This window comes from Uranotaenia lowii, chromosome 3, assembly GCF_029784155.1.
Source record: "Uranotaenia lowii strain MFRU-FL chromosome 3, ASM2978415v1, whole genome shotgun sequence".
Lineage (NCBI taxonomy): Eukaryota > Metazoa > Arthropoda > Insecta > Diptera > Culicidae > Uranotaenia > Uranotaenia lowii.
Genome location: NC_073693.1, coordinates 158,249,529 through 158,272,890, shown reverse-complemented (window position 1 = coordinate 158,272,890; position 23,362 = coordinate 158,249,529). Strand labels below are relative to the sequence as shown.

Genomic DNA, 23,362 nt, shown 5'->3' with positions numbered 1-23,362 from the left:
AATTGTTATCATTGTTGAACGGAACAACCACTTAATTTTTTTTCGGAAAAATTCACTTCTGGTAAGCAGAAATTTAAAAGAGCTAATTTAATTGTGAAGCCAAAACAGTACGTTGAAATAAATTATAAAACTGTTTAAAGATAATAACACATTCGTCTCGTATCGCTCATAGTGAACAGTCGCGTTTCGAGATTTCGTCCAATATATCCGGGTGTTTCGTTCCGTTCGGGCGTTTAATACGGTGTTTTGTACCGCGCTATACGTTTTTCTGCCAAAGGCAGACCCCAGCTCGCCAAAGTGGTGCTATTATAGTGTTGGTCGACAAAAAAAAAGGTTTTTTTCTGGCTAGCTGACTGCCCTCAACTGGTCACCACGAGGGCCGCCGCCATTGTTTGACTCATCATCATCATCAATCTGGTCGTTCTTGCTCGAGCCGAGACTTGACGTGGCAGCCATCTTCGAAGAAGGACCACGTGGTTGGGATCACCACTGAAGGAGCCAATCAAAACAAAAATCAAGTTTGTTATACTTTTCTTACTTTTCTCTATTTCTAATTCTATTTTTTCTCTATTATATATTTCGATCAAATTGAGCTTCGCTTTTATTTTCATGAAATATGAGCGAAGGCGGGGGGTCGGACCCGCCAGAGGTGGATGGTGAGCAAATCATCTATGAGGATGAGGAGCATCTGGAGGATTCAGCTGTAGCTGGTTCTTCGAATGCTCATCCTTCTCCGCCAGTTGATATTGCTACTCCATCTGCAGCTGCGGGAAAAACAACCCGACTCCGAGTTTATCCTGATAATTCATCCTCTTCTGGGCCGGGGGTGGTTTTCATCCGGCCCAAAACTAACGGAAAACCATTAAATTTAGTGCAGATCACGAAAGATCTGGCTAGGTGGCCCTCCGTTACCAGTGTTTCCAAAGTACGTCCGAACAAATTGCGCGTTGTTGTGGCCGACCGGAAGGCCGCAAACGGAATTCTTGCCAGTAATTTTTTTAATTTAGAGTATCAGCTCTATATTCCATCTCGAGACGTAGAGATCGAGGGTGTTATGATATTTCGGATTATTAATATCTAAACCACAAGCACTCTTATTCATACGTCTGTATTCGCGTACCGTTCTCACCAAGACTGACTCTACACTCTCAAAACCGGTTTCACATTCCAGTTTAGGTTTTAGCTCCAAACAGGATACCACATCCTCCCCGGGACGTAAATAACGCTGGCTTTCAATAAATATTCGATTCAACGTTATCCAAATATTTCTGAGGACGCTTGATTTGTCGTGTGGAACGAGGCCTTTTGTTTGGAGGTGCTCCATCAAGTTCATCGCCAGCTTTACCATCCCCGGTCACAATAAAGGGTTCCCTTGAATGCATCTCCGTGTCTGAGGAGTCATCCTCCGAAGCAACTAAAAGAAAATAAAAAAAAAAAAAGTAATTAAAGAAATTAAATTACATTGCAATAATTTCACGATTGTCTGTACTATACCATCATTTCCCAAATTTCTACCATTGAATTTTTTCAAGTGTTTGACATTCCGCTCAAGTTCTCGGTTTGTTGTCAAATCTTGTATTGTTGTTCTTCCAGCACCAGAAATTTTCACTACTTTGTGTAAGGCGTTTTTGTATTTCGTATCCGTTTTGTCCTTCTTGGATTGTTCAACTAGTACCGTATCTCCAATACCAATCTGAGGATCACCTGCATGTCGCCGAGCATCTTCCCTAGAGTTCCGAACAAACTTGGCCATACGATCCCTTTCGCGCAATTCGTCATCATCAAACTGTTTCGTATCAGTTCGGCAATTCGGTACTAGGCACCTGATTGCTCGTCCGAACATTAGTTCAGCTGGAGGAACTTTCGTAACATGATGCGGCCATGAATTATATGCAGCAACGTAATCGGATAGAGCTTCCCTCCAATTTTGCTTTCGTAAGTTTGCAATAGCGCTTATTTTATTTATACCTTGCATGCTCCTTTCAACTAAACCGTTTTCAGTTGGGTTGAGTGGGGTTGTATGTATCAATTTTACTCCCCAAACATTTCTCAGCCAATTTTCGAGTTCTGTGCTGTTGAATGGAGGGCCGTTGTCCGCTTTCAATGTTTTAGGAATATAATAAGTATTGAAAATTTTCTTCAACACTATTTTCAGCGCACTTATGTCGGTCTTTTCCATAGGCATCGCAACCAGAAAACGAGAGTAATTATCAACCAGCACCAAAGCTTTCCAACCACGAATATCTGATGCACATGCGAAATCCATTGAAACGTAATCCCATGGATTCTTAGGTAGTTCAGTCAAGGTAATGGGAAGCGGTTTACTACCCTTGATGACTAACTGGCATTCCGGACAGCGCTTTACGAAGTCTTCAATGTCCTTGTCCATACCGAGCCACCAGAGCCCTTGCCTGAGGAAATACTTCATTGTTGACATACCAGGGTGACTGCGGTGAGCCAGCGATAACGCCCGAGCGCGCAATTTAATAGGTAACACCATCTTTTCTCTTTTCATGAGCATCCCATTCTGGACGTACAGATCTTCCTGAAAAGCTTGATATTTTGAAATATGTGCGGGCCATTTTTCTTTTTTGTCGATCCACTGACAAACTTCTTGGAGTTCAGAATCGTTCTCAAATTCCATTTTCACCTGAGAATTAGTTAAGGCCAAAAGCTCATCATTGAGCCCATTCATGTCCGCCGTTACTGAGCACAATTCATGAGGTTGTTTTTCTAAATCAAACTCGACATCATTTTTCCTTGGAGATATTCTTGAAGCAGCATCGGCAATATTATTTTTCCCCAAAACGTGTTCAAAATCGAACTGATAATGGTCCATTCTGAGCAACCACCCTTCGGCTCTAGACATGATTCGTTTTCCAATGTCCTTACGGTTTTCTTTTTTAACCATGAACATAAGCGCTTCACTGTCCGATCGCAACGTAAATTTTCTTCCCAATAGATAATACGAAAATCTCTCCATGGCCCACACTATTCCAAGTGCTTCCCTATGCAACTGAGGATAGCGACTCTCTGCCGCAGTAAGGCTCTTAGAGGCACAAGCAATAATTCTACGATTCTTGTTGTCGAAACTTTCTTGGACCAGAGTCGCTCCCAGACCCCACGGCGATGCGTCGGTATACAGAATTATTTTATCATTTTCATCGAAATACCCTCTTTTGATTAGATCGTTTTCCGCAGCCTGTTTTAAATCCTCGAAAGCTATTTGATGTTTTTGCTCCCATTGAAATTTCGATTTGGGTGTGAGTAGCTCACGCAACGGTTTGGTTCTGTGAGAAAAATTTTCCAAGAACGGGCTTATGAACGTCATCATTCCCAAAAAACTACGTAGCTCTGAAAGGTCTTTTGGTTTCACAAAATTCTTAATATCTGACAGCTTCTCACACGTTGGCAGAATTCCAGAACCATCAATAGTAAATCCAAGAAAATCAATTGTCGTTTGGTCATATAAACATTTTTTCTCGTTTATGGTAAGATTGTTGTGATGTAGGGTGTCCTTAACTAGCTTCACATTATTCTTCAGTCCCTCCAGGGTTTTTGCGAACACAAGAATATCATCTAAATAGATAATAACATTCTTGCACTTGACCAATAGTTTTTCCATGGTGCTTTGAAAAAGCTCTGGAGCACATGACAATCCAAATGGCAATCTTGTGAAACGCATCAAACCATTAGCGGACATAAACGTCGTAAGATGGCGTACATCGTCATGAAGCCCAATGTGAAAATACGCATCTTTAAGATCAAGTTTGCTAAAGAAAAGTTTGCCGCCACCGTTAGGGATCTCGGTCCAAATTTTTTCAAGACTGGGCATTGGATAAGGTTCTCGAATTATAGCTTTGTTCACTTCTCGGTAGTCAATAACAATACGGAAATCGTTACTTCCTTTTGGTACCAACACTAATGGGGATACGAACGTTATTGAGTCCTGCTCTTTGTCAGCTCTTTCTATGATACCTTGCGTTTCCATCGTTCTTAACCTTTCATTCAAAGCTGCCTCAAACGCTTTAGGTATATTGTATCTGATAATTTGTTTAGGTATAACATGTTCGTTCACTCTGAACTTAACACCTTTAATGGGTATTTTCGGAAATATGCTCATACTTTTCGTATTCATACATTTCATTTGTTCGGACTGTGATGTAGTAAGACTATTAACATTTTCAAATGGCCCAATCCTAATAAGACGCAATTTTTCTGAAGTTTCAAAACCTAGCAGCGACAACTTGGTACCCTTGACCACAAAGAATTTAGCTATTTCCAAAGGATTGTTGCTTCCAGCAACACCAATATATGCAGTAAAAGCGCATTCAATTTCTAAAGGCGATTGGGATGCATAACCCTGCAACACCTCCGTAGGATGTACAGTCAAGTCCTGTACAACAGTACGACAATTCTTTTTAATTGAATTCCAAATTTCGCTTGTTATTGTGTTTACGGTTGCGCCAGAATCTATTAGAAATGTAATGTTCTCCGATCCAATGAAACATTTGATAAATCTCGAATCAGTGTTTCTCTGCTGATGAGTTTTTCCAGTAATCAACTACAAATAATAGGACAACAAATACGTTAAGTTTATAATTCATGTTTGCAAAACAAAGCAATATTATTGTCAGAAAAAAAAAACAAAGAAAAAAAATCGTTATGAGATTATCATTCTATTTCCCATGAATTCTCACGACAATAGTTTCTAATAACAAACAGAAAAAATTATTGTTTCTAAGCCAAAAGCAAAAATTAAAAATAAGCAAAAAAAAAATAATACCATGCATTTCATTATCATTTTACCCTCAGTAAAACTCAAGTACTAAAAATAGATTTTGTTTCAGTGCAGTTTGTACCGTTTGTTTACATTTTGCGAAATGAAAATGTTTATGTGATTGAATGAAGATCTTTTCCAAATTTATTTGAGATTCAAAAAAAAGTAAGCAAAAACAGTGTAAGTGTGATAAAAAGATAAGTAACTATTCATTTAAATTCTCTGTAGCTACCTGATTTATGTTCTCGGCCTCCTTCTTCCATTGCTGCTGTCGATCAACATGTTTCCTGCCCGAACGACTCCAGTCAGAATGTTTCCGGTGCTCATTATCATCAATTGGAGAGTAGCACACTTTTTTGAAATGATTCCATTTTCCGCATCTATAGCACTGAGCCCTATAAGCTTTGCATTCCATTGGAACGTGGTTCTCGCCACACCTGGTACAGTCAGATATCCACGGACGACGTCGAGATGGGCCCTGAACAAAATTGTTACCATGCTGAGGTGGAAAACGATCTGAATCATGCTTCCGAAAAGATCCAAAACGGTTTGTATTGAGTTTACGCTTACGAAACGATACTGTGTTAACTGGTTTATAACGCGAATCTTCATAAGTGCTTTCCGGGGTTTCAATCGATAAACCTCTTTTTCCACCGGCTTCCCCAGAGCGCCTAGTTTCGTTCCGAATGTAATCTAAATGCTTTCCGTGATTCATAATTAGTTCGAGATCATTTTCCCAAATGTTAGACATCTCAAAGAGCTTTTGAGCTATGTCTGGAACGGACCGTCGGATCAACGCTTGGACAAACTCTTCCTTCCTTTGATCCTCGACAAAATCACAGAACTTTGCCTGCGACTCAAGGCGTAAAACCCAGTCCATGAAAGACTCGGTCGGTTCCATTTCCATCTCACGAAATTTGATTCTTTCTTTTGCTGTGTCGCAAGTTTGGCCAAAATATTTATTAAGTGCATTAATTGTATAGTCATACACTTCGTTTTGATCACCTGTAAACATCTTTTCCTGCAGCTCTATAATGCTTAGCAGATAATCACCTGCAAAAATCTTGAGCCCAGTCAGTTTGGTAGAGGAATCAACAGTGCCTTTACACGATACAATTCTTTCGAACTGTCCCTTGAAGCGGAACCATTCTGCTTTTCTTTGATTTGGCGGAAGGGATTCATTAAAAGGCTTTAGCGGCCACGGTCCAGAAAGCCAATCAGATCTCGTATTGTCCTCTCTCTTTTGCTCTACGCTAGTTACGCTGGTATTTTTCTTGTAATACGCAGATTTTTTTCCAGCTGGTACTGGCATTTTTTCCGGGGTACACCCTCCGTCAGAATCATCCGACAACGAGATGTCACTTTCATGCCAAAAACCACTCATCCTAATAAATTGTCTTTGTCAGTAATCTTACATTAAAGGTTATATATTTAACATACCTGTCTTATAAAATCCAAAGTTTTTCCTTCACAAAATTAAAAAATGACTTCCACAAACGAGAGTAGCAGCGCAACGGTTTCAAGAAACAAAATGGGCGCCGTCAGTAGAAAAACATCTTTATTTGACCACCAAAATTACTCAGGCTGTCTTTCTTCAACAAGGAGCGAAGTATAGTCCTGTGGGAATTTAGAAAAGGATATCTATAGTTCACTTCTGATTACCTTGTACCATTTTTGGTTGAACACATCACGTATCGATTTCTCTTCATAGTGCAGTGCTTTCAGCTTTACTTTTTTTTTTTTTTTGGTAATGATTTTTTTTTTGTTTTTTTTAATAAACTCTTCTTCAAATTCTGTTTAGTTGGTTTAGTTGGTCTTGGGCAAATCCCTGCTCAACAATTTCACAACTATCGATTCAATACTCTCTTTTCGAGGCAAGACAACATCTTAAAACTTGGTCATGGACTTATTCCGACTCAGTTCATTTTAACTAGTTTGTCTTGGGCCAAACCCGACTAAACTTTAACTTAACTTTGACCATGGCTTACCCAGGTTCAAGTTTACATGATGCTTGTCAATATATTGAAACTTGGTCATGGACCTTATCCGACTCAGTTCTATCAATTTAGTTTGTCTTGGACCAAACCCGACTAAACTTTTTTTTTCAATTTTGACTACGTCTCATTCGTGTTCCTTTTTATTTTGTTTTCTAGGATGCAACTTGGCAACACGAACAGTAGATTTATGCACGATTTCTTTTCTTTTTCTCTCCTTTATTAATAGCTGTCCTTTTCTTTAGTGTCTTGAACTGATTATGGCTATGCGTCCTCCAAAATGGCTGCACTTTTCGTTTTCACGGAATGCTTATGAAAACTATACCACATCTCAGACTAAAATAACAGTTCTATTACTTACCAAATTGTGACTTCTTATCCTTGATGTTTCTAAAATTCACTGGCAGAGGATCGCCAATATGATATTTCGGATTATTAATATCTAAACCACAAGCACTCTTATTCATACGTCTGTATTCGCGTACCGTTCTCACCAAGACTGACTCTACACTCTCAAAACCGGTTTCACATTCCAGTTTAGGTTTTAGCTCCAAACAGGATACCACAGGTGTGATCACCGAATCGAGTTTGGAGGCTGAATACGTTAAGTCTCACGGCGTAGGTAAGTTCAAGAGCCTTGATTCGACTTCGGTCGGAATCTTGGATTGTCGCCAACTCATGACTGCCTCCGTCGTTGATGGCGTTACCAAGTATTCGCCTTCAGCCTCGATTCGGGTTACATTTGCAGGAACAGCCCTCCCTCATTACGTCTTGATTGACGGAATTTTAAGGCTTCCAGTACGCCTTTATGTGCCTCGCCCAATGCAATGCAAGAATTGCATCAAGTTGGGGCATACTGCTTCGCATTGCTGCAACAAGAAGCGATGCTTGCATTGTGGGGAGAATCATGGGGAAGGAGCATGCTCAGCAGTTGAGCAAAAATGCGTCTATTGCGGGGGCTCACCCCATGATATCTCCTCCTGCGAGGCATTTCAGGCAAGCTGGGATAAACAGAGGCGCTCTTTAAAAGAACGCTCCAAGCGTTCTTATGCCGCCATATTAAAGAGCGCCTCTCCACCGGTCCAACCTCAGACCTGTAACATTTTTTCTGTGCTGTCAGTTGACAATGAAGACACAGATACGGCTGATGAAGTTCAGCCAGTCTTCGTTGCAGGAGGCTCTCGGAAGCGAACAAAGGCGCCTTCTCCGAAAATACCAGCTAAAATAGCTACGGTTGTCTCTTCAAATAGAAACGAGAAAAAGTCGACTGCTGCTGAAAAGGAAAAACAAGTTCCTCCAGGTTTCCGCGGAAATGTACCACTGCAGAATAAACCAACAGCTGCGGGAGCTTCGCAAACCCAAACCCCAAACGTGATGCCAGAATCAACGACTCAGTCTGGGCTCTTTAAGTTGACTGACATTTTGAACGGATTTTTTTCGTGTTTTAATGTATCAGAACCCGTGAAAGACATTGTATTTGCAATGCTTCCTGTATTAAAGACATTTTTAAAGCAATTGATGCAAACTTGGCCCCTCCTTTCAGTGTTTGTATCTCTCGATGGCTAATTTACGCCGAGAGGTCGGAGATATCACTGTACTACAGTGGAATTGTCGTAGTCTTATTCCAAAATTGGATTCATTGAATTATTTACTTCATAAAACAAACTGTGATATCTTTGCATTGTCCGAAACTTGGCTATCTTCTCAATCTAACATCTCATTCCACAATTTTAATATTATCCGTCTGGATCGTGACGATTCTTATGGAGGGGTGCTTTTGGGGATCAATAAGTGCCACTCTTTTTATAGAATTCACCTTCCTTTATCAGGCGGAATTGAAGCTGTTGCATGTCATACAACAATAAGAGGTAAGGACTTATGTGTTGTCAGTTTGTACTGGCCTCAGAGAGTTGCAGTGGATCGAAATCACCTAGAGGACCTGTGCTCAGTGCTCCCTGAGCCAAGGTTGATCCTGGGTGACTTCAATTCACATGGAACTGTCTGGGGAGAACAAATTGACGATAGTCGTTCTACTCTTATCTATGACATTTGCGACAGTTTCAATTTAACAGTATTGAACACGGGTGAAAAAACACGGGTACCTAAACCTCCTGCAAGACAAAGTGCAATTGACCTCTCACTCTGCTCAAATTCACTATCATTTGATTGCCAGTGGAAGGTAGTCCATGATCCGAATGGTAGTGATCACTTACCTATCGAAATTACTATCACCAATGGGGTCAGCTCTTTGAACACAATAAATATGACATATGACCTTACAAGACACATCGACTGGAAAAAGTACTCGGACACAATTAAAACCGCCATCGACTCTATGCACGTTTTACCTCCTTTGGAGGAGTACCACTTTCTTTCTTGTCTGATACACGATAGTGCAGTTGACGCTCAAACAAAACCCATCCCAGAATCATCTATTCATCGAAGGCCTCCTAATCCATGGTGGGACCCTCAGTGTTCTAAGCTTTATAAGGACAAATCAACAGCATTTAAAGAATTTCGAAAACATGGAACTCTTGTCCATTTTGAAGCTTACGTTTCCCTTGAAAATCAGTTTAAAAAGTTAACCAAGGGGAAGAAAAAGGCGTATTGGAGGAATTTTGTCAGTGGGTTATCGCGTGAAACATCCTTAAGTACTTTGTGGAAAGTGGCACGAAGCATGCGTAATCGATCATCTACAAATGAAAGTGAGGAATATTCACATAGGTGGATATTTAAATTCGCACGGAAAGTCTGTCCAGATTCTACACCTGTGCAAAAAATAATCCGGAACGTGCCTCCTGATAGGTCTGATAGTGGTCTAGACTCAAGCTTTTCGATGGTCGAATTCTCACTTGCCCTCCTCTCTTGCAACAATTCAGCTCCGGGAATTGATGAAATCAAATTTAACTTGTTGAAAAACCTTCCGGATGCTGCAAAATTTCGCTTGTTAAATTTATTTAACCAATTCTTGGAGCATAACATTGTTCCCCAAGATTGGAGACAAGTGAGAGTCATTGCTATCCAAAAGCCCGGAAAACCAGCGTCTGATCCCAACTCTTACCGTCCAATAGCGATGTTGTCTTGTATACGCAAATTGATGGAGAAAATGATATTGTTTCGTTTGGACAAATGGGTAGAAACAAATGGTCTCCTTTCAGATACTCAATTTGGGTTTCGAAGGGGCAAAGGGACAAACGATTGCCTTGCTTTGCTGTCTTCAGAGATACAAATGGCGTACGCAAAACGTGAGCAAATGGCTTCAGTGTTTCTAGACATAAAGGGAGCTTTTGATGCAGTCTCAATAGAGGTTTTGTCAGACAAGTTGCACTCCCGGGGTCTGCCTCCTCTATTGAACAACATCTTATACAGCTTACTTTGTGAGAAACATTTGAACTTTGCTCACGGAGATTTTGCAGTTAGAAGAACATCTTACATGGGCCTCCCACAGGGTTCATGTTTGAGTCCACTTTTGTACAACTTTTATGTGAGTGACATCGACAGCTGTCTCTCTGAAGGCTGCACTCTAAGACAACTTGCAGATGACGGAGTAGTGTCTGTCACAGGATCTACTGAGTCTCATCTGCACAGGCCTTTACAAGATACTTTAGACAGATTGTCTTCCTGGGCTTTGGGGCTTGGGATTGAGTTTTCCCCTCAGAAAACGGAAATGGTTGTTTTCTCTAAGAAACGTAGACCTGCTCAACCTAAGCTTCAACTCCTAGGCAGAACGATCACTCAATCGAGGAGTTTCAAGTATCTTGGGGTTTGGTTTGATTCCAAGTGTACCTGGAGAGCCCACATTGAGTATCTGAAAGGAAAATGCCAACAAAGAATCAATTTTCTCCGATCAATTACTGGCACCTGGTGGGGAGCCCATCCAGAAGATCTTATCAAATTGTATCGAACAACTATTCTATCCGTTATGGAATATGGTAGCTTCTGTTTCCAGTCAGCTGCCAAAACTCACCTCATCAAACTAGAGCGTATCCAATACCGTTGTCTCCGTATCGCTTTGGGCTGTATGCCCTCAACACACAACATGAGTCTTGAAGTTTTGGCAGGAATACTCCCTTTGAAAGATCGATTCAATTTACTATCACTTCGGTTCCTCATCAGGTGTGAGGTCATGAACCCATTGGTGATTGTAAATTTCGAAAGGTTACTTGAGCAAAATGTTCAAACCAGATTTATGTCTATATACCATATCCTCATGTCAATGCAGGTAAACCCTTCTTCGTATTCTCCAACTCGTGTTTGTAGCCCAGACTACGATCATTCTTCTGTCCAGTTTGATTTGTCTATGCAGCAGGAAATTCGTGGAATCCCGGATCCGCATCGTCCTCTTCTGATTCCAAGAATTTTCGAAGCTAAATATAGACACGTCGATGCTGATAAAATGTACTTTACCGATGGATCACTTATAGAGGAAACAACAGGATTTGGAGTGTTCAACGAAATATCCAGCGCATCTCACAGTCTCCAGTCACCATGCTCTGTATATGTTGCAGAGTTAGCAGCTATTCACTGGGCTTTGAATAGTATCGCCACACGACCTATTGAACACTACTATATTATAACTGATAGTCTCAGCTCTGTTGAAGCAATCCGCTCTATAAAACCAGGAAAATTCACGCCGTACTTCCTCGAAATGATACGAGATATATTGACCACTTTATCAAGACGTTGCTTTTCTATCACCTTTATCTGGGTCCCCTCACATTGCTCAATAGCAGGCAATGAGAGGGCAGATTCCCTTGCAAAAGTGGGTGCGATGGAAGGCAACATTTACCAGCGTGAAATCGTATTCAACGAATTTTACTTCTTGGCTCGAAGAAACTCTCTTGTCAACTGGCAGCGTAGATGGGACGAGGATGAGTTGGGTCGGTGGTTCCACTCGATTATCCCAAAGGTAAGCCTTAAACCCTGGTTTAATAGATTGAACCTGACTCGGGATTTTATTCGTATATTTTCCCGTCTCATGTCCAATCATTATTCCATGAATGCGGTACTCTATCGTTTAAATATTGCTGGCAGCAATTTATGCGGATGTGGTCTAGGTTACCATGACATCGAGCATATTGTTTGGTCGTGTGAGGACCACCTATTCGCCAGAGCGAACTTTATAGATTCCCTTCGGGCCCGAGGAAAACCACCCGACGTTCCAGTGAGGGATGTATTAGGTATGATGGACTTGGACTATATGTTCGAGATATACCTTTTCCTAAAAGCTATCGATCTTCGACTATAATTCTCTTTATTTTCATATTTCCCTTTCTATCTTTCTTTTTCTTCAAAAAAAAAAAAAGTGAACTAGATCTAAGTACACAATTGTAATCAAACAAAACGAGTTTGGCTCCTTAAAGCCTAAAGGTATGAGCCGTTTCAAATAAATAATTTACAAAAAAAAAAAAAAAAAAAGATAATAACGTCCATTTTTTCGAACTAAACATAGGCTATATGTAGATGTTCTAAATTTTTTTATTCCTGGGAATGAAATAAGGAAATCAACACAAACAATAGACCGTTACGATTTCTCTTTCCGCAAACTCCCAAAATTTAGCCAAGCCCAGTCATAAATCTTCCATGATTTCCTACAGCTGCCCTAACCATGCACGTTGACCATCAAACGAACCCGTAAGTCCCGCCAAATGATCAACAGTCAAATTTGGGATTCAGTTTATACGCAGCATTGTTTTCGTTCTTGCAGTGATAATGAAAATTTAAATGCTGCTGAGAACTCTCGTCAGCAATAGACCCTGTGTCACACGATAGAGATGGTTCTGACGTTTAAAGTTTTTTTTATTGCTTTACAGTTTTAGACTGATCCACCACACGACGCAGTCTATTCTCACATCATGAATACATCATTCTAGTGGAGACGAATTTGCTCTAGAACGTGTATAAATTACTGCGTTTGTTGCTCCAATGTACGAGATGCGAGCAAGGGTGAGGGATTTAAACAGTTTTCACTTTTAATTAAACTTGGTAGTATTTTTTTTCTGTTCCCAAGGGTCAACGGACGCTAATTGAATTGGATGCATACGTGATGTGGCACAGATATTATGCTAATTAAATGTATGCAGCCACAGTGATTCCAAATTAAATACTGAAGCGATTTTGCTAATCAAATACAGTCACATTTTTCGTTGGTTAGTATATCAGCAGACGGAAATATTGGAAAAATTTTGAAAAAATATACTATTCTGTAGATCAGTGGGGTATAAAAAAAACCATAATTTTGGGTACTAAATCATAATCATCATCATCCTACCAAAATTAGAGTGTCGAATTCAGTGATTTTCCGACCGAGAATTCCCGGATATCAGAAAATTTCTTTAATTTCCGGATCTCGGGAAATGTTGAAAAACCCCATGAATTCCCCAACCCAATAAACAGAGCTAAATTACAAAAAAAAAACAAGCTAAATTGAAAAAATGAATCAATTTCAGCAAGTAAAATCCTGACTTAATATATGGCCTAGACTTTAGTTTTTTTTTTCGTTGAAACAGGTTGAAACATTGAATTTGACAAGTAAATGTTTTTTTCTCGTTCGAAAACTCATTGTAAAAGTGAAACATGACAAAAAATCCGGTAAACCAAACAAACGCAATTAGAATTTTCTATTATGCCACACTTATCATATTTAGACCATGCGTTTCGATTTGATGAATAACTGAAGTCTAGCAAACCAACTTCCATCGATAGTGAAAAACCATTCTCAATAGTTTCAAATTTTTGCAGCAGTCAATATTGTCGGTAAAAGTACTTACTCACTGTGTTTTGCATTTATTTTCTACTCTATTTTCAGCACCTATACTGTCAATTTAACGTATTTGCATGATAGTAGACCGTTTTAACCATTTACTGCATGAATTATATGTACAAAAAGTAAAAAAAAAACGGTGAAAATAACTTTGCTTACCGGTAACCAAGAAGTTAGTGCAAAAAAGCATTTTTTAACTTTGTAAATAGTGTAAAAGTATCTATATTTTATAACTTTTTTTAGGTTTTCTAGATTGCATATTGAATTTCCAAGGCATTAAAATAGTTTGAAATGATTTTAAATATCTACTAAATATACTTAATATATTAATACTTGAAAAAAAAAACCATATAGATAAGGTTTCGTATGCTTTCTTTTTCAATTTTTCCCGGATCCCGGATTCCCGGAAATGTATTTATTGTCAGATTTCGTGATTCCAGAGAACTTTAAAATGGCTGGGTGATGGACACTCTACTTAAAATCACTCGAGAGCAGTTTAGTGCTGCAAAAAATGGCAGTAAATGATAGGTGTAGAGAAAATTCACTACACGTCGAAAACTTCAACGCTATTTACACACATATTTCTAATATTTGATTAACTGGTTAATCGCCGCGATGAATTGTCTATACTTGGATTTTGGACCTGTGAGTCAATTCTCCCACAAAATTAACACAGTAGTAGCATTAGTTGACAGAGCTTTAAAATTGTCCAATGTTAACTATAGAGAAGGAACACTAAGAACAGTACAGAATATTTTAAAGATAAATAACTATCCTCAACAACTTGTTGCAAAAATTATAAAAGAACGAACCCACAAAATGCACAACAGTCTAAGTGAAACAAAAAATGAGCAACCAAAAAACTTTATTACAATTCCGTATTGTGCAGGTCTAGGTGAGAAATCAGCCAGATATTTTAAGCAATACGATTTTAATGTAGCCTTCCAATCTTTAAACAAAGTTAAGAACACAATTTTCACAAAAACTAAAGACAAAATACCAAAAGATAAAACAGCAAATGTGGTTTATAACATAAAATGTGGAGGATGTGAAAAATCCTACATTGGAGAAACAAGTCAATTCTTACAAAAAAGATTGGAACAACATAAAAACGATGTTAAAACAAAAAAAAAATATGAGGAACCGGACTTGCACAACATAGTATCGAATATGGTCATGTTTTTGATTTTAAAATTACCAAAATTTTGGAAAAAGTTTCGAAATACAACACCAGAATCTGTGCAGAAATGTTTCACATTAAAATTAGAGGCGACAACGACGTTGTTAACAAACAGAAAGATTCAATCAATTTCAAATCAGCATACAACTCCATTTTACCATAGATCAAGACACTAACAGATCAATATAAACATAACATCAAAAACAAACAACAGACAGCGAATAACAGTACGACGATCGCTAGATAAAGTAAGATAATTAGCTCTTGTAAAATGGAAAATTATACAATAAATAAATTTAATTTTAAGGTCCACTGAGGAGGAACGAATCGCCAAAAGTAGCTCGAAACGTTTGGACCAACTGGCAAGTATTTTCGTTTTAATTTTCGCCGAAAAAAGTCGATGAAAACAACAAACATTTCTAACACTTTCTAATATTTGCGCGTAAATGTTAAATGTTCCAAAAAGATAATTTACTTTTGTAGAAGTCGCCTTGCGTCGAAGTTCGCTGTAGAGGACCAACCTGACAGCAGCGCGTAATGTCAGGTTTCGGAACTTCACTACCAGATGGCAGTGTTATGCGGCAAAAAAGCGAAGTAAATTGAGGATAGGGATGAGGCGAAAGAACGGTGACGTCATATATCTTTCTATTTAAGTGGCTTTCTGAACCCATTTCTGATATCCCATAGGACTCCGAAATTTTAACTTATATCGAAGGTGTGTTCCCTACTCCTTAGCTTGGCCTACAAAAGCAGTCAATTACGACAGAGTTCAGGCTCGTACGCAGCAGTAACACTCACCGGGGCTCGAACTAAGGCCACGCTTGTACCAAAGGCTCTGCTAGAGACGAGACAACGACGCATCGGTCCGTCAACATACCGAGCGTCGAGAATACAATCGTCGTAACTTGCAACCGAAACCACGAATGCAGCCTAGTCTGTAGTCTGGAGCACCGACCTACAACCTTCCTAGAGTTGTATTGGAGAACCGCCATCCGACAGCCAACCCAGTGCTGAATCGTGCAACATCTGTAACCTGCACGATCACCGAGCCGCGTTGTGGAACTACGAAGCAGGGTGACCCGTTCAGTGTAGGAGGTGTTTCGCGTTGAAACAGGATAAGTCAGTGGTTCCGAGTTTCGAGGTAGAGAGTAGCTAAAAAGGTGGGACGCAGTCTCCAGAGTACACGACCCAAGACCAACAACTAGAACTTGAATAAACGTGAGAGGTTTCAAGATATGTTAAGTGTTTTCTTGGCTAGCCGAATGTCTTCTAGCTTAAGCAGACCTTGATGAATAGAGAGGGGATATTTAGCATCGTTGAAACCACTAGCTGAACCTATTTTTTAAGCCTGTAGGTTCAAAACGGGTTTCTCCTGTAGTTTTTATGGTGTTTTGAATTATTTTAAGGTTTGGATCGGCTTGCATCCGATCGATTGTTGCAAAGAAATCCGATTTGTTTTCCTTAGCTTTCTTTAAAATGTTCTTAATTTCAGGAGCGATAGACTGTTACAATATTCGATTTGGGGTCATTTTGGAATTTCTCGAACCCTGGGGTCTAAAAAGCTTCGTTTCTGGTTAAAACTAATTTATAATTTTTTGCAGTATTTTTAAGTAACGTTTACATGAGTAAATTTGAACTTTTTTGTTTTTATGGGAAAATTGAATATTTTGTACTGAAAAAACAAAATCATTTTTGGTTATTGGTTTGGTTATGGTTTTTGGGCTACTTTTCATGCAATACCTCGCTAGGCACCAGAAGTGATGACAATGGAATTTATTGTTTATCAATGCCAAAAGACATAATAACTTTTTTGCCTAATAGGATACGAAGTTACGGTCTTCAACAAAGTTGTTCATCGAAAAATTTCCATTAGAGAATTTTTAAATTGACACAAAAACCATAAACAGACTTGGTTCCACAGAAGAAACAAAAATTATATTGATTTTTCAGTACAAAATATTCAATTTTCCCATACAAACAGAAAAGTTCAAATTTACTTAGATAAAAATTGTACAATAAATCATGAATGAGTTTTATACCAAAACGAATCTTTTTAGACCCCAGGATTCGAGGAATTCATAAATGATCGAAAATCGACTCAGAAACATTTTTGGGCAGAATCGAGAACAATCAAGAAAGTCCCATTGGGAGACCCAAAAACTGCTGGAAACCAATTAAAAAACAAATGATAACCTTAGGTATCACTTTTTAAAATAAATTCTGTAACTGACACAAACTGAAGAATTGAACGTGTTAAAAGCTTTCGACTTTTGTTTCTTGATAAACATACTGTTACGCTAGTATGTCAATATGATTGATCCATTGTTAAACATAGTTTTCACTTTTTTTTTTCCAAGAATGGAATGATCTTTAAGCTTCACTGAGCTTAAATTTTTATTTATCTAGCCCAGTTCAATGGTCTAGTATGTTAATCTCGTGAACAGCTAAAACAGCTGAACAATTTCAAGTAAATTTAATTAGTCTCTTCCATGAAGTGTTTGTTTTCACTATTCACAAACTAAACTCATCTACTATGCGCTTGATTGCATAATTAGAAATACAAAAATGAAAACAAAACTCCATTGGTGGAAAATGCATCGCACCGCCCGCCATCATCTTGCGTTTTTCGGTCATGCTTGCAAGATTTTGGTCGCGGGACGGGACCATTAAACATAATCTGCTAAACCCCCTTCGCTCTATCTGGGGGTGCGAATCTTTTCTATGCGCTTAATGGTCTAAAAGTAAGCGCGAGATTATACAAAAGTGCTTTATTGTTGCACAAACATCTATTCTGCAGTGTATTTTGTCTGTGGACGCCCTACGATGCTCTGATTTACTGATGTGGACATTGGAGGCGGTCAAAGATGCTACATTTACTTCAGAGATGAGAATGAAAAAAATCAGTCACCGTTGACGTAAGTTGTTTCCAGCAACAGACAAATATAAAAACGCAACGGTGTTGTATATATCTATTACTTAGGTTAGAATAAAAACAAACTCTCTAACTCTAACTTCCGAATTTAGATTCAGAATTCAGATTCAGAATTCAGATTCAGAATTCAGATTCAGAATTCAGATTCAGAATTCAGATTCAGAATTCAGATTCAGAATTCAGATTCAGAATTCAGATTCAGAATTCAGATTCAGAATTCAGATTCAGAATTCAGATTCAGAATTCAGATTCAGAATTCAGAATTCAGATTCAGATTTCAGATTTAGAATTCAGATTCAGATTTCAGATTCAGATTTCAGATTCAGATTTCAGATTCAGATTTCAGATTCAGATTTCAGATTCAGATTTCAGATTCAGATTTCAGATTCAGATTTCAGATTCAGATTTCAGATTCAGATTTCAGATTCAGATTTCAGATTCAGATTTCAGATTCAGATTTCAGATTCAGATTTCAGATTCAGATTTCAGATTCAGATTTCAGATTCAGATTTCAGATTCAGATTTCAGATTCAGATTTCAGATTCAGATTTCAGATTCAGATTTCAGATTCAGATTTCAGATTCAGATTTCAGATTCAGATTTCAGATTCAGATTTCAGATTCAGATTTCAGATTCAGATTTCAGATTCAGATTTCAGATTCAGATTTCAGATTCAGATTTCAGATTCAGATTTCAGATTCAGATTTCAGATTCAGATTTCAGATTCAGATTTCAGATTCAGATTTCAGATTCAGATTTCAGATTCAGATTTCAGATTCAGATTTCAGATTCAGATTTCAGATTCAGATTTCAAATTCAGATTTCAGATTCAGATTTCAGATTCAGATTTCAGATTCAGATTTCAGATTCAGATTTCAGATTCAGATTTCAGATTCAGATTTCACATTTCAGGTTTCAGATTTCAGATTTTTTTTATTGATTTGAAATATATGTAGGAATTTTAAAATAAATTTCATAATCGCCTTATAATTTTTGTACGAGTTATAAAGAAGGTACTATAGGCGTGCTATAACATAAAACTGGTGTTTGACCTCCGAATGTACCCTCAACCTTAAAATACATCAGTTCGTGAAAATTAACGATTCAAAAACACATCAAACTTTTGGTTTTCATTGTATTTGAATTTATTTTCAATTGCAAATTAAGCGATGTACTTTGTAAACAAACATTTGGTTTTTTTTGGACGGCTTTTCATCGATGCGCCTCCAACGACTCCACCAGCTGTGACGAATTGTGGAGTCTTTGACATTCAAATTATTCACACCACACACATTGTACTGGAGCAAACATCATCAATCGTGAGCTATGCCGGCTTTTGCTTTCTCACTTTTGTTTCTGAAGTCGAAATGAATGAAAAATTTCACTCTCGGACGTTAAATTGTTAACAGCGTTCTAGGGGAAGGTACACGATGCCTTAAGCTTGGATTTGAATTAGTTAAAATGGTGTTGAAGCTTCAATTGAGCATTGTACTACGCGGTGGGAATTATCTTCCTCAGTTCTTTTCAACCGTTCTGGATGGTATGAAAAATGTCACCTTCGGTAGCCAAACGTACTATGGTGCCATACAAATTATTGTTCTGAGAGAAGACACCTAGAGCCATTCACAATTATCGATGGTTCGATGGCATTGCAAGGCAATTGTATCATACCTAGGGGAGATAAGGGCATAACGAGCACCCAAGCAAAAAGAACACCCCTCTTTCTAACGAAAGTACGTATTCAAAAAAATAATTTTTCATGCGAAACACATCTTTAGTTCATAGAGTATCTATCTGTTGACAAACAAGTAATCATCTCTTCCGAAATATATTCAAAGAAAAAACCTTTGTTTTTTAAATGATTAAAAATTTATAATTTTTGAGCGCAAGGAAATAATTTTTAAGGATAGATGTATCATCTTGATCTGTATACTGCAACATGATTCACTCATTAGTTCTCAAGTTTAACTTTCATTGAAGTTTTGTTTTCTCATCTTAGTTAATGTCAAAAATCGTTTTTACTTACACTTGTTGACTAGGGGCAAAAAGAGCACCATTGGCTTTGACAGATTAAGCACCCTCTGCTGAATTCTACAACTGATTCAACTCGGCAGGCTTACAATTGGTTTTGTTTATTCCACCAGTGCTAATTTTCAGTGATGGTGCATACAAACAAGAGGAATACTGGGTGGCCATAAGCGGCCTTGGCCACAATACGGCGGAACGCATTACACTCTAATCAAAGAACCACAAAAATAATGTATGTGTGTGTAAAATGTTTGTATGTGTGAATATGTGCAAGGATTAGTAACCTATGAATATGTGTATAGTTTAAGTTCCTCTGTACACCCTACAAGCTTATATTTCAAAGGAAGCTCATTCTGCCCCAGGGGGTTCTCGACTTGGCCCACACAGTGACTGAATTTGACGATTTTAAAATGCATTTTTAAACGTTACTATCAACCTTTTAAAATTTCAAAACGGACACAAAATTATCTTCTTTAGTGTCTACGATTCAGTGATGGAACTCACAGTGTTTTATATTGGTTAAACAAGCGTTTTCTTTAAGGTGACCACAATGCCCTTATCTCCCCCTCCACTAAAAGGCGTGGATTGTTCACGATCAACTTGGCATATATGTAATTAGAATCCAGGTCGTGGTGCGAACGGCTCTGATTCTGATGGCCACCGGCACGCAAACCCAACTTGAAATAAGCATACGTAGCTACATACTCAACAAACTACACGACAGATTTACAGGGCAAGTTGGTTCAGTCACGGGCAGCCACCAGCACAACAAAACAAGTGAGTGTGATGCTGGCTTTGATCTGGTTCAACCTCAGAATTGATTATCATCGCTGCTATTGGCATAGAGCGAGTTTATGCTACAATGGCTGATGACACCGGTTAATATTGCTGACCGAAGCATGGAAGTTCAACAGTCAGTTGGGTAGGAATATATGCTCATTAAGCATTTCTTGCGCAACTAACGCACAATTATAGTAATGTGCAGATGTTTAGATGCTTGGAAACTGAGATGTACCGAATATTCGGTCGGCCGAATATTCTGCACCGAATACCGCCAAAAAACAGGTAAGCCGCATACTTGAGCTAAGTATTCGACCGAATAGGCTGAATATTTATTAGATATTTAAAATTTAAAATTAAAAACAGACTTCTCAAATTTTTCAACTGATGTTGGAGATAATTTATTAAATATCCAAAGGTAATGTTGAAAAACCACCAAAATCATCAAAAACTTACGGTTTCAGTTAAACATTTTAAATGTATCCGTGTATTTTTCACTGTAGATAGCTTTATACTTTGATTAGGAATAAACCTAATTTTCTTGATATATCCAGGCTTGCCCATAAATTAAATAAAGAATTCGAGAAAAGTTAAATCTGACCGGGATTGTTACATATTTTTTTAAACTTGCCGGATTTTACCCGGGTTTATCAGATTTTTTTGCTTAATCAATTAAAAAAAAATCAAATATCTCTTTGAAATTTTTTAAATTTTCTGTTACAAAACGATTTTTTAGAGTAAATTTATTTGTTAGATTCGATTTGAACACTTCTGTTGTAATTCGATGAAAACTTGAAATTTCAAGTAATTTTATTTCTTTTTCCTCTTGTTTGTTTGAGAATAATGCCTTGTTTCTGTTGCATTTAAAAAAAACCTGAACACCCTTATTTTGAAGGTGTGTGTGTAGAATGTTGCTCCTATTTTGATTTTGGAATTCATTCTTCAGTTGTCAAAATGCCGCCCAAGGAAGAAGAGCAGAGTATCAACATTTTGCTTGCGCATCGCGAAAATCCGAGCTACTCGCACGCAAAGCTGGCAAAATCGCTAAAAGTTGCCTAATCAACCGTTACAAATGTAATTAAAGTGTTTGGGGAACGTTTGTCGACAGCCAGGAAGTCTGGATCGAGGGGAAATTGAAAACCGCAAGCCGCTGAGACGACAAAGAGAGTTGCCGGTAGTCAAGCGAAATCCTATGCCTCAAATAAGCTGGGTGTATCGTCTACAATCGTACATCGAGCCAAAAAACGAGCCGGACTATCGACTTACAAGAAAGTAGTGACTCCAAATCGCGATGATAAACAAAATACGACGGCCAAAGCGTGATTCTGGAGGCTGTACACGACGATGCTCAAGAAGTTTGACTGCGTGGTAATGGACGACGAAACCTACGTCAAAGCCGACTACAAGCAGCTTCCGGGACAGGAGTTTTATACGGCAAAAGGAAGGGGAAAGGTAGCAGATATTTTCAAGCACATGAAACTGTCAAAGTTCGCGAAGAAATATCTGGTTTGGCAAGCCATCTGTACCTGTGGCTTGAAAAGCAGCATTTTCATAGCTTCCGGGTCTGTCAACCAAGAAATTTACGTGAAAGAGTTTTTGAATAAACGTCTGCTGCCTTTCCTGAAGAAACACGATTGTTCCGTACTGTTTTGGCCGGATTTGGCATCTTGCCATTACGGTAAAAAGGCCATGGATTGGTACGCCGGCAACAACGTGCAGGTGGTTCCCAAGGACAAGAACCCTCCCAACACGCCAGAGCTCCGCCCAGTTGAGAAATACTGGGCTATCGTCAATTTTTTTTCGGGATTTTAAGCCCAATGGGTTTATTCGTCCCAACGGGCTGTTGTCAAGCGGAACCTAAAGAAGACAAAAAAGTTAAACAGGTTGTACATAAGCCACGACCGCAAGGTTAACGTAGAATTACGACAGCCGGTCCTGTGTCAATAGGATATGTTTTATAATAAATTTTCATATTCGGAAAATGTTGATCGTTTTGACATGAACTATCACGGCCAATTGAGACAGATTGTAGCTCTAGACAATTGCATAGCAAAAGGCGGGAAAATATTTCTAGCTGCTTCAAAATCCAATGCAACTGAGCCAATGCGCCTGCAATTATGCAACTACAAACCTCAAGCGTTTTATCAAACGCTTCGGAAAAAAGCTTTAAAGATTCAGTATTATGTCTTTAATTCGAATCAGTAGGGGAAATGCGCACTAAGGGGTATACAGAAGAGGTCGTCATTGTACATTGGATGGAGATAAAAATTCAACAACAAATTTAACTTTAATGAAAAGCGCACTTAATACAAAATTATTTAGAGTGAAATTTTTTTCAGGTTTTTTCCAATGGAATTTTTTGCTTGAATAAATATAATATGTCAATGAATGGTGTCATACTCAAACTTCTACACATTTTAATTACGTGAAATTTTTCTGTTCAGAAATCGGGACCGCGGATTACTTTTAAATTATTTTATCAAAGTTCTGATTTAAGATTTGAACCGTGGAATTATCTTTGCCATGCACAATAAAAAATTTATTTCAAATTTCATCTCTATAGAAGAACGTTATTGAAAAGTAACGAAAGGTTTATAATTTTAATCAAATGTTGTAAAATTTTTTTATATTCAAAAAACTACAGGTCGCCATACAAAAAAAAATTAAAATGATTTTTTTTTCAATATTGACTTATGCCTTTGTAAAGTAGCCTGAAGGATTCAGTTGGCTGACCCCGCAAATGTGGAAAACTGCTGAATCTGGACGATGCTGCTGATGTGGTTTGGTGGGCTTTTGGCCTTTTCGGTTCCTTTGAGTTTGATTTTCTCAAAGGAACCGGATGTTTCAAGGTTATGTTTATGTTCTGGCAACCCTATGCCAGGCCACTGCTGCACCAGTTCAACAT

The 23,362-nt window shown here is 38.3% G+C and overlaps 2 protein-coding genes across 4 annotated transcripts in view; both read right to left on the bottom strand.

Moving 5' to 3' along the window:
- The window catches only part of LOC129755938 (A disintegrin and metalloproteinase with thrombospondin motifs adt-1), a 73,313-nt gene that overhangs the window by 28,589 nt on the left and 21,362 nt on the right, over positions 1-23,362 (bottom strand). The gene's annotated exons all lie outside the window — the stretch shown is intronic.
- LOC129755939 (uncharacterized protein K02A2.6-like) lies at positions 1,167-2,912 on the bottom strand. Its single transcript, XM_055752652.1, has 2 exons — positions 1,495-2,912; positions 1,167-1,414 (listed from the first exon to the last, which is right to left on the bottom strand). Exons 1-2 carry the CDS (start codon positions 2,909-2,911, stop codon positions 1,233-1,235), a joined length of 1,599 nt encoding a protein of 532 aa, XP_055608627.1. The 5' UTR covers position 2,912; the 3' UTR covers positions 1,167-1,232.

Coding starts and splice junctions, on each gene's coding strand:
- LOC129755939 (XM_055752652.1), bottom strand. CDS start 2,911: ATGGTTAAAAAAGAAAACCGTAAGGACATTGGAAAACGAATCATGTCT. Junction 1,415..1,494: donor TAGAAATTTGGGAAATGATG/GTATAGTACAGA, acceptor ATTTTCTTTTAG/TTGCTTCGGAGGATGACTCC.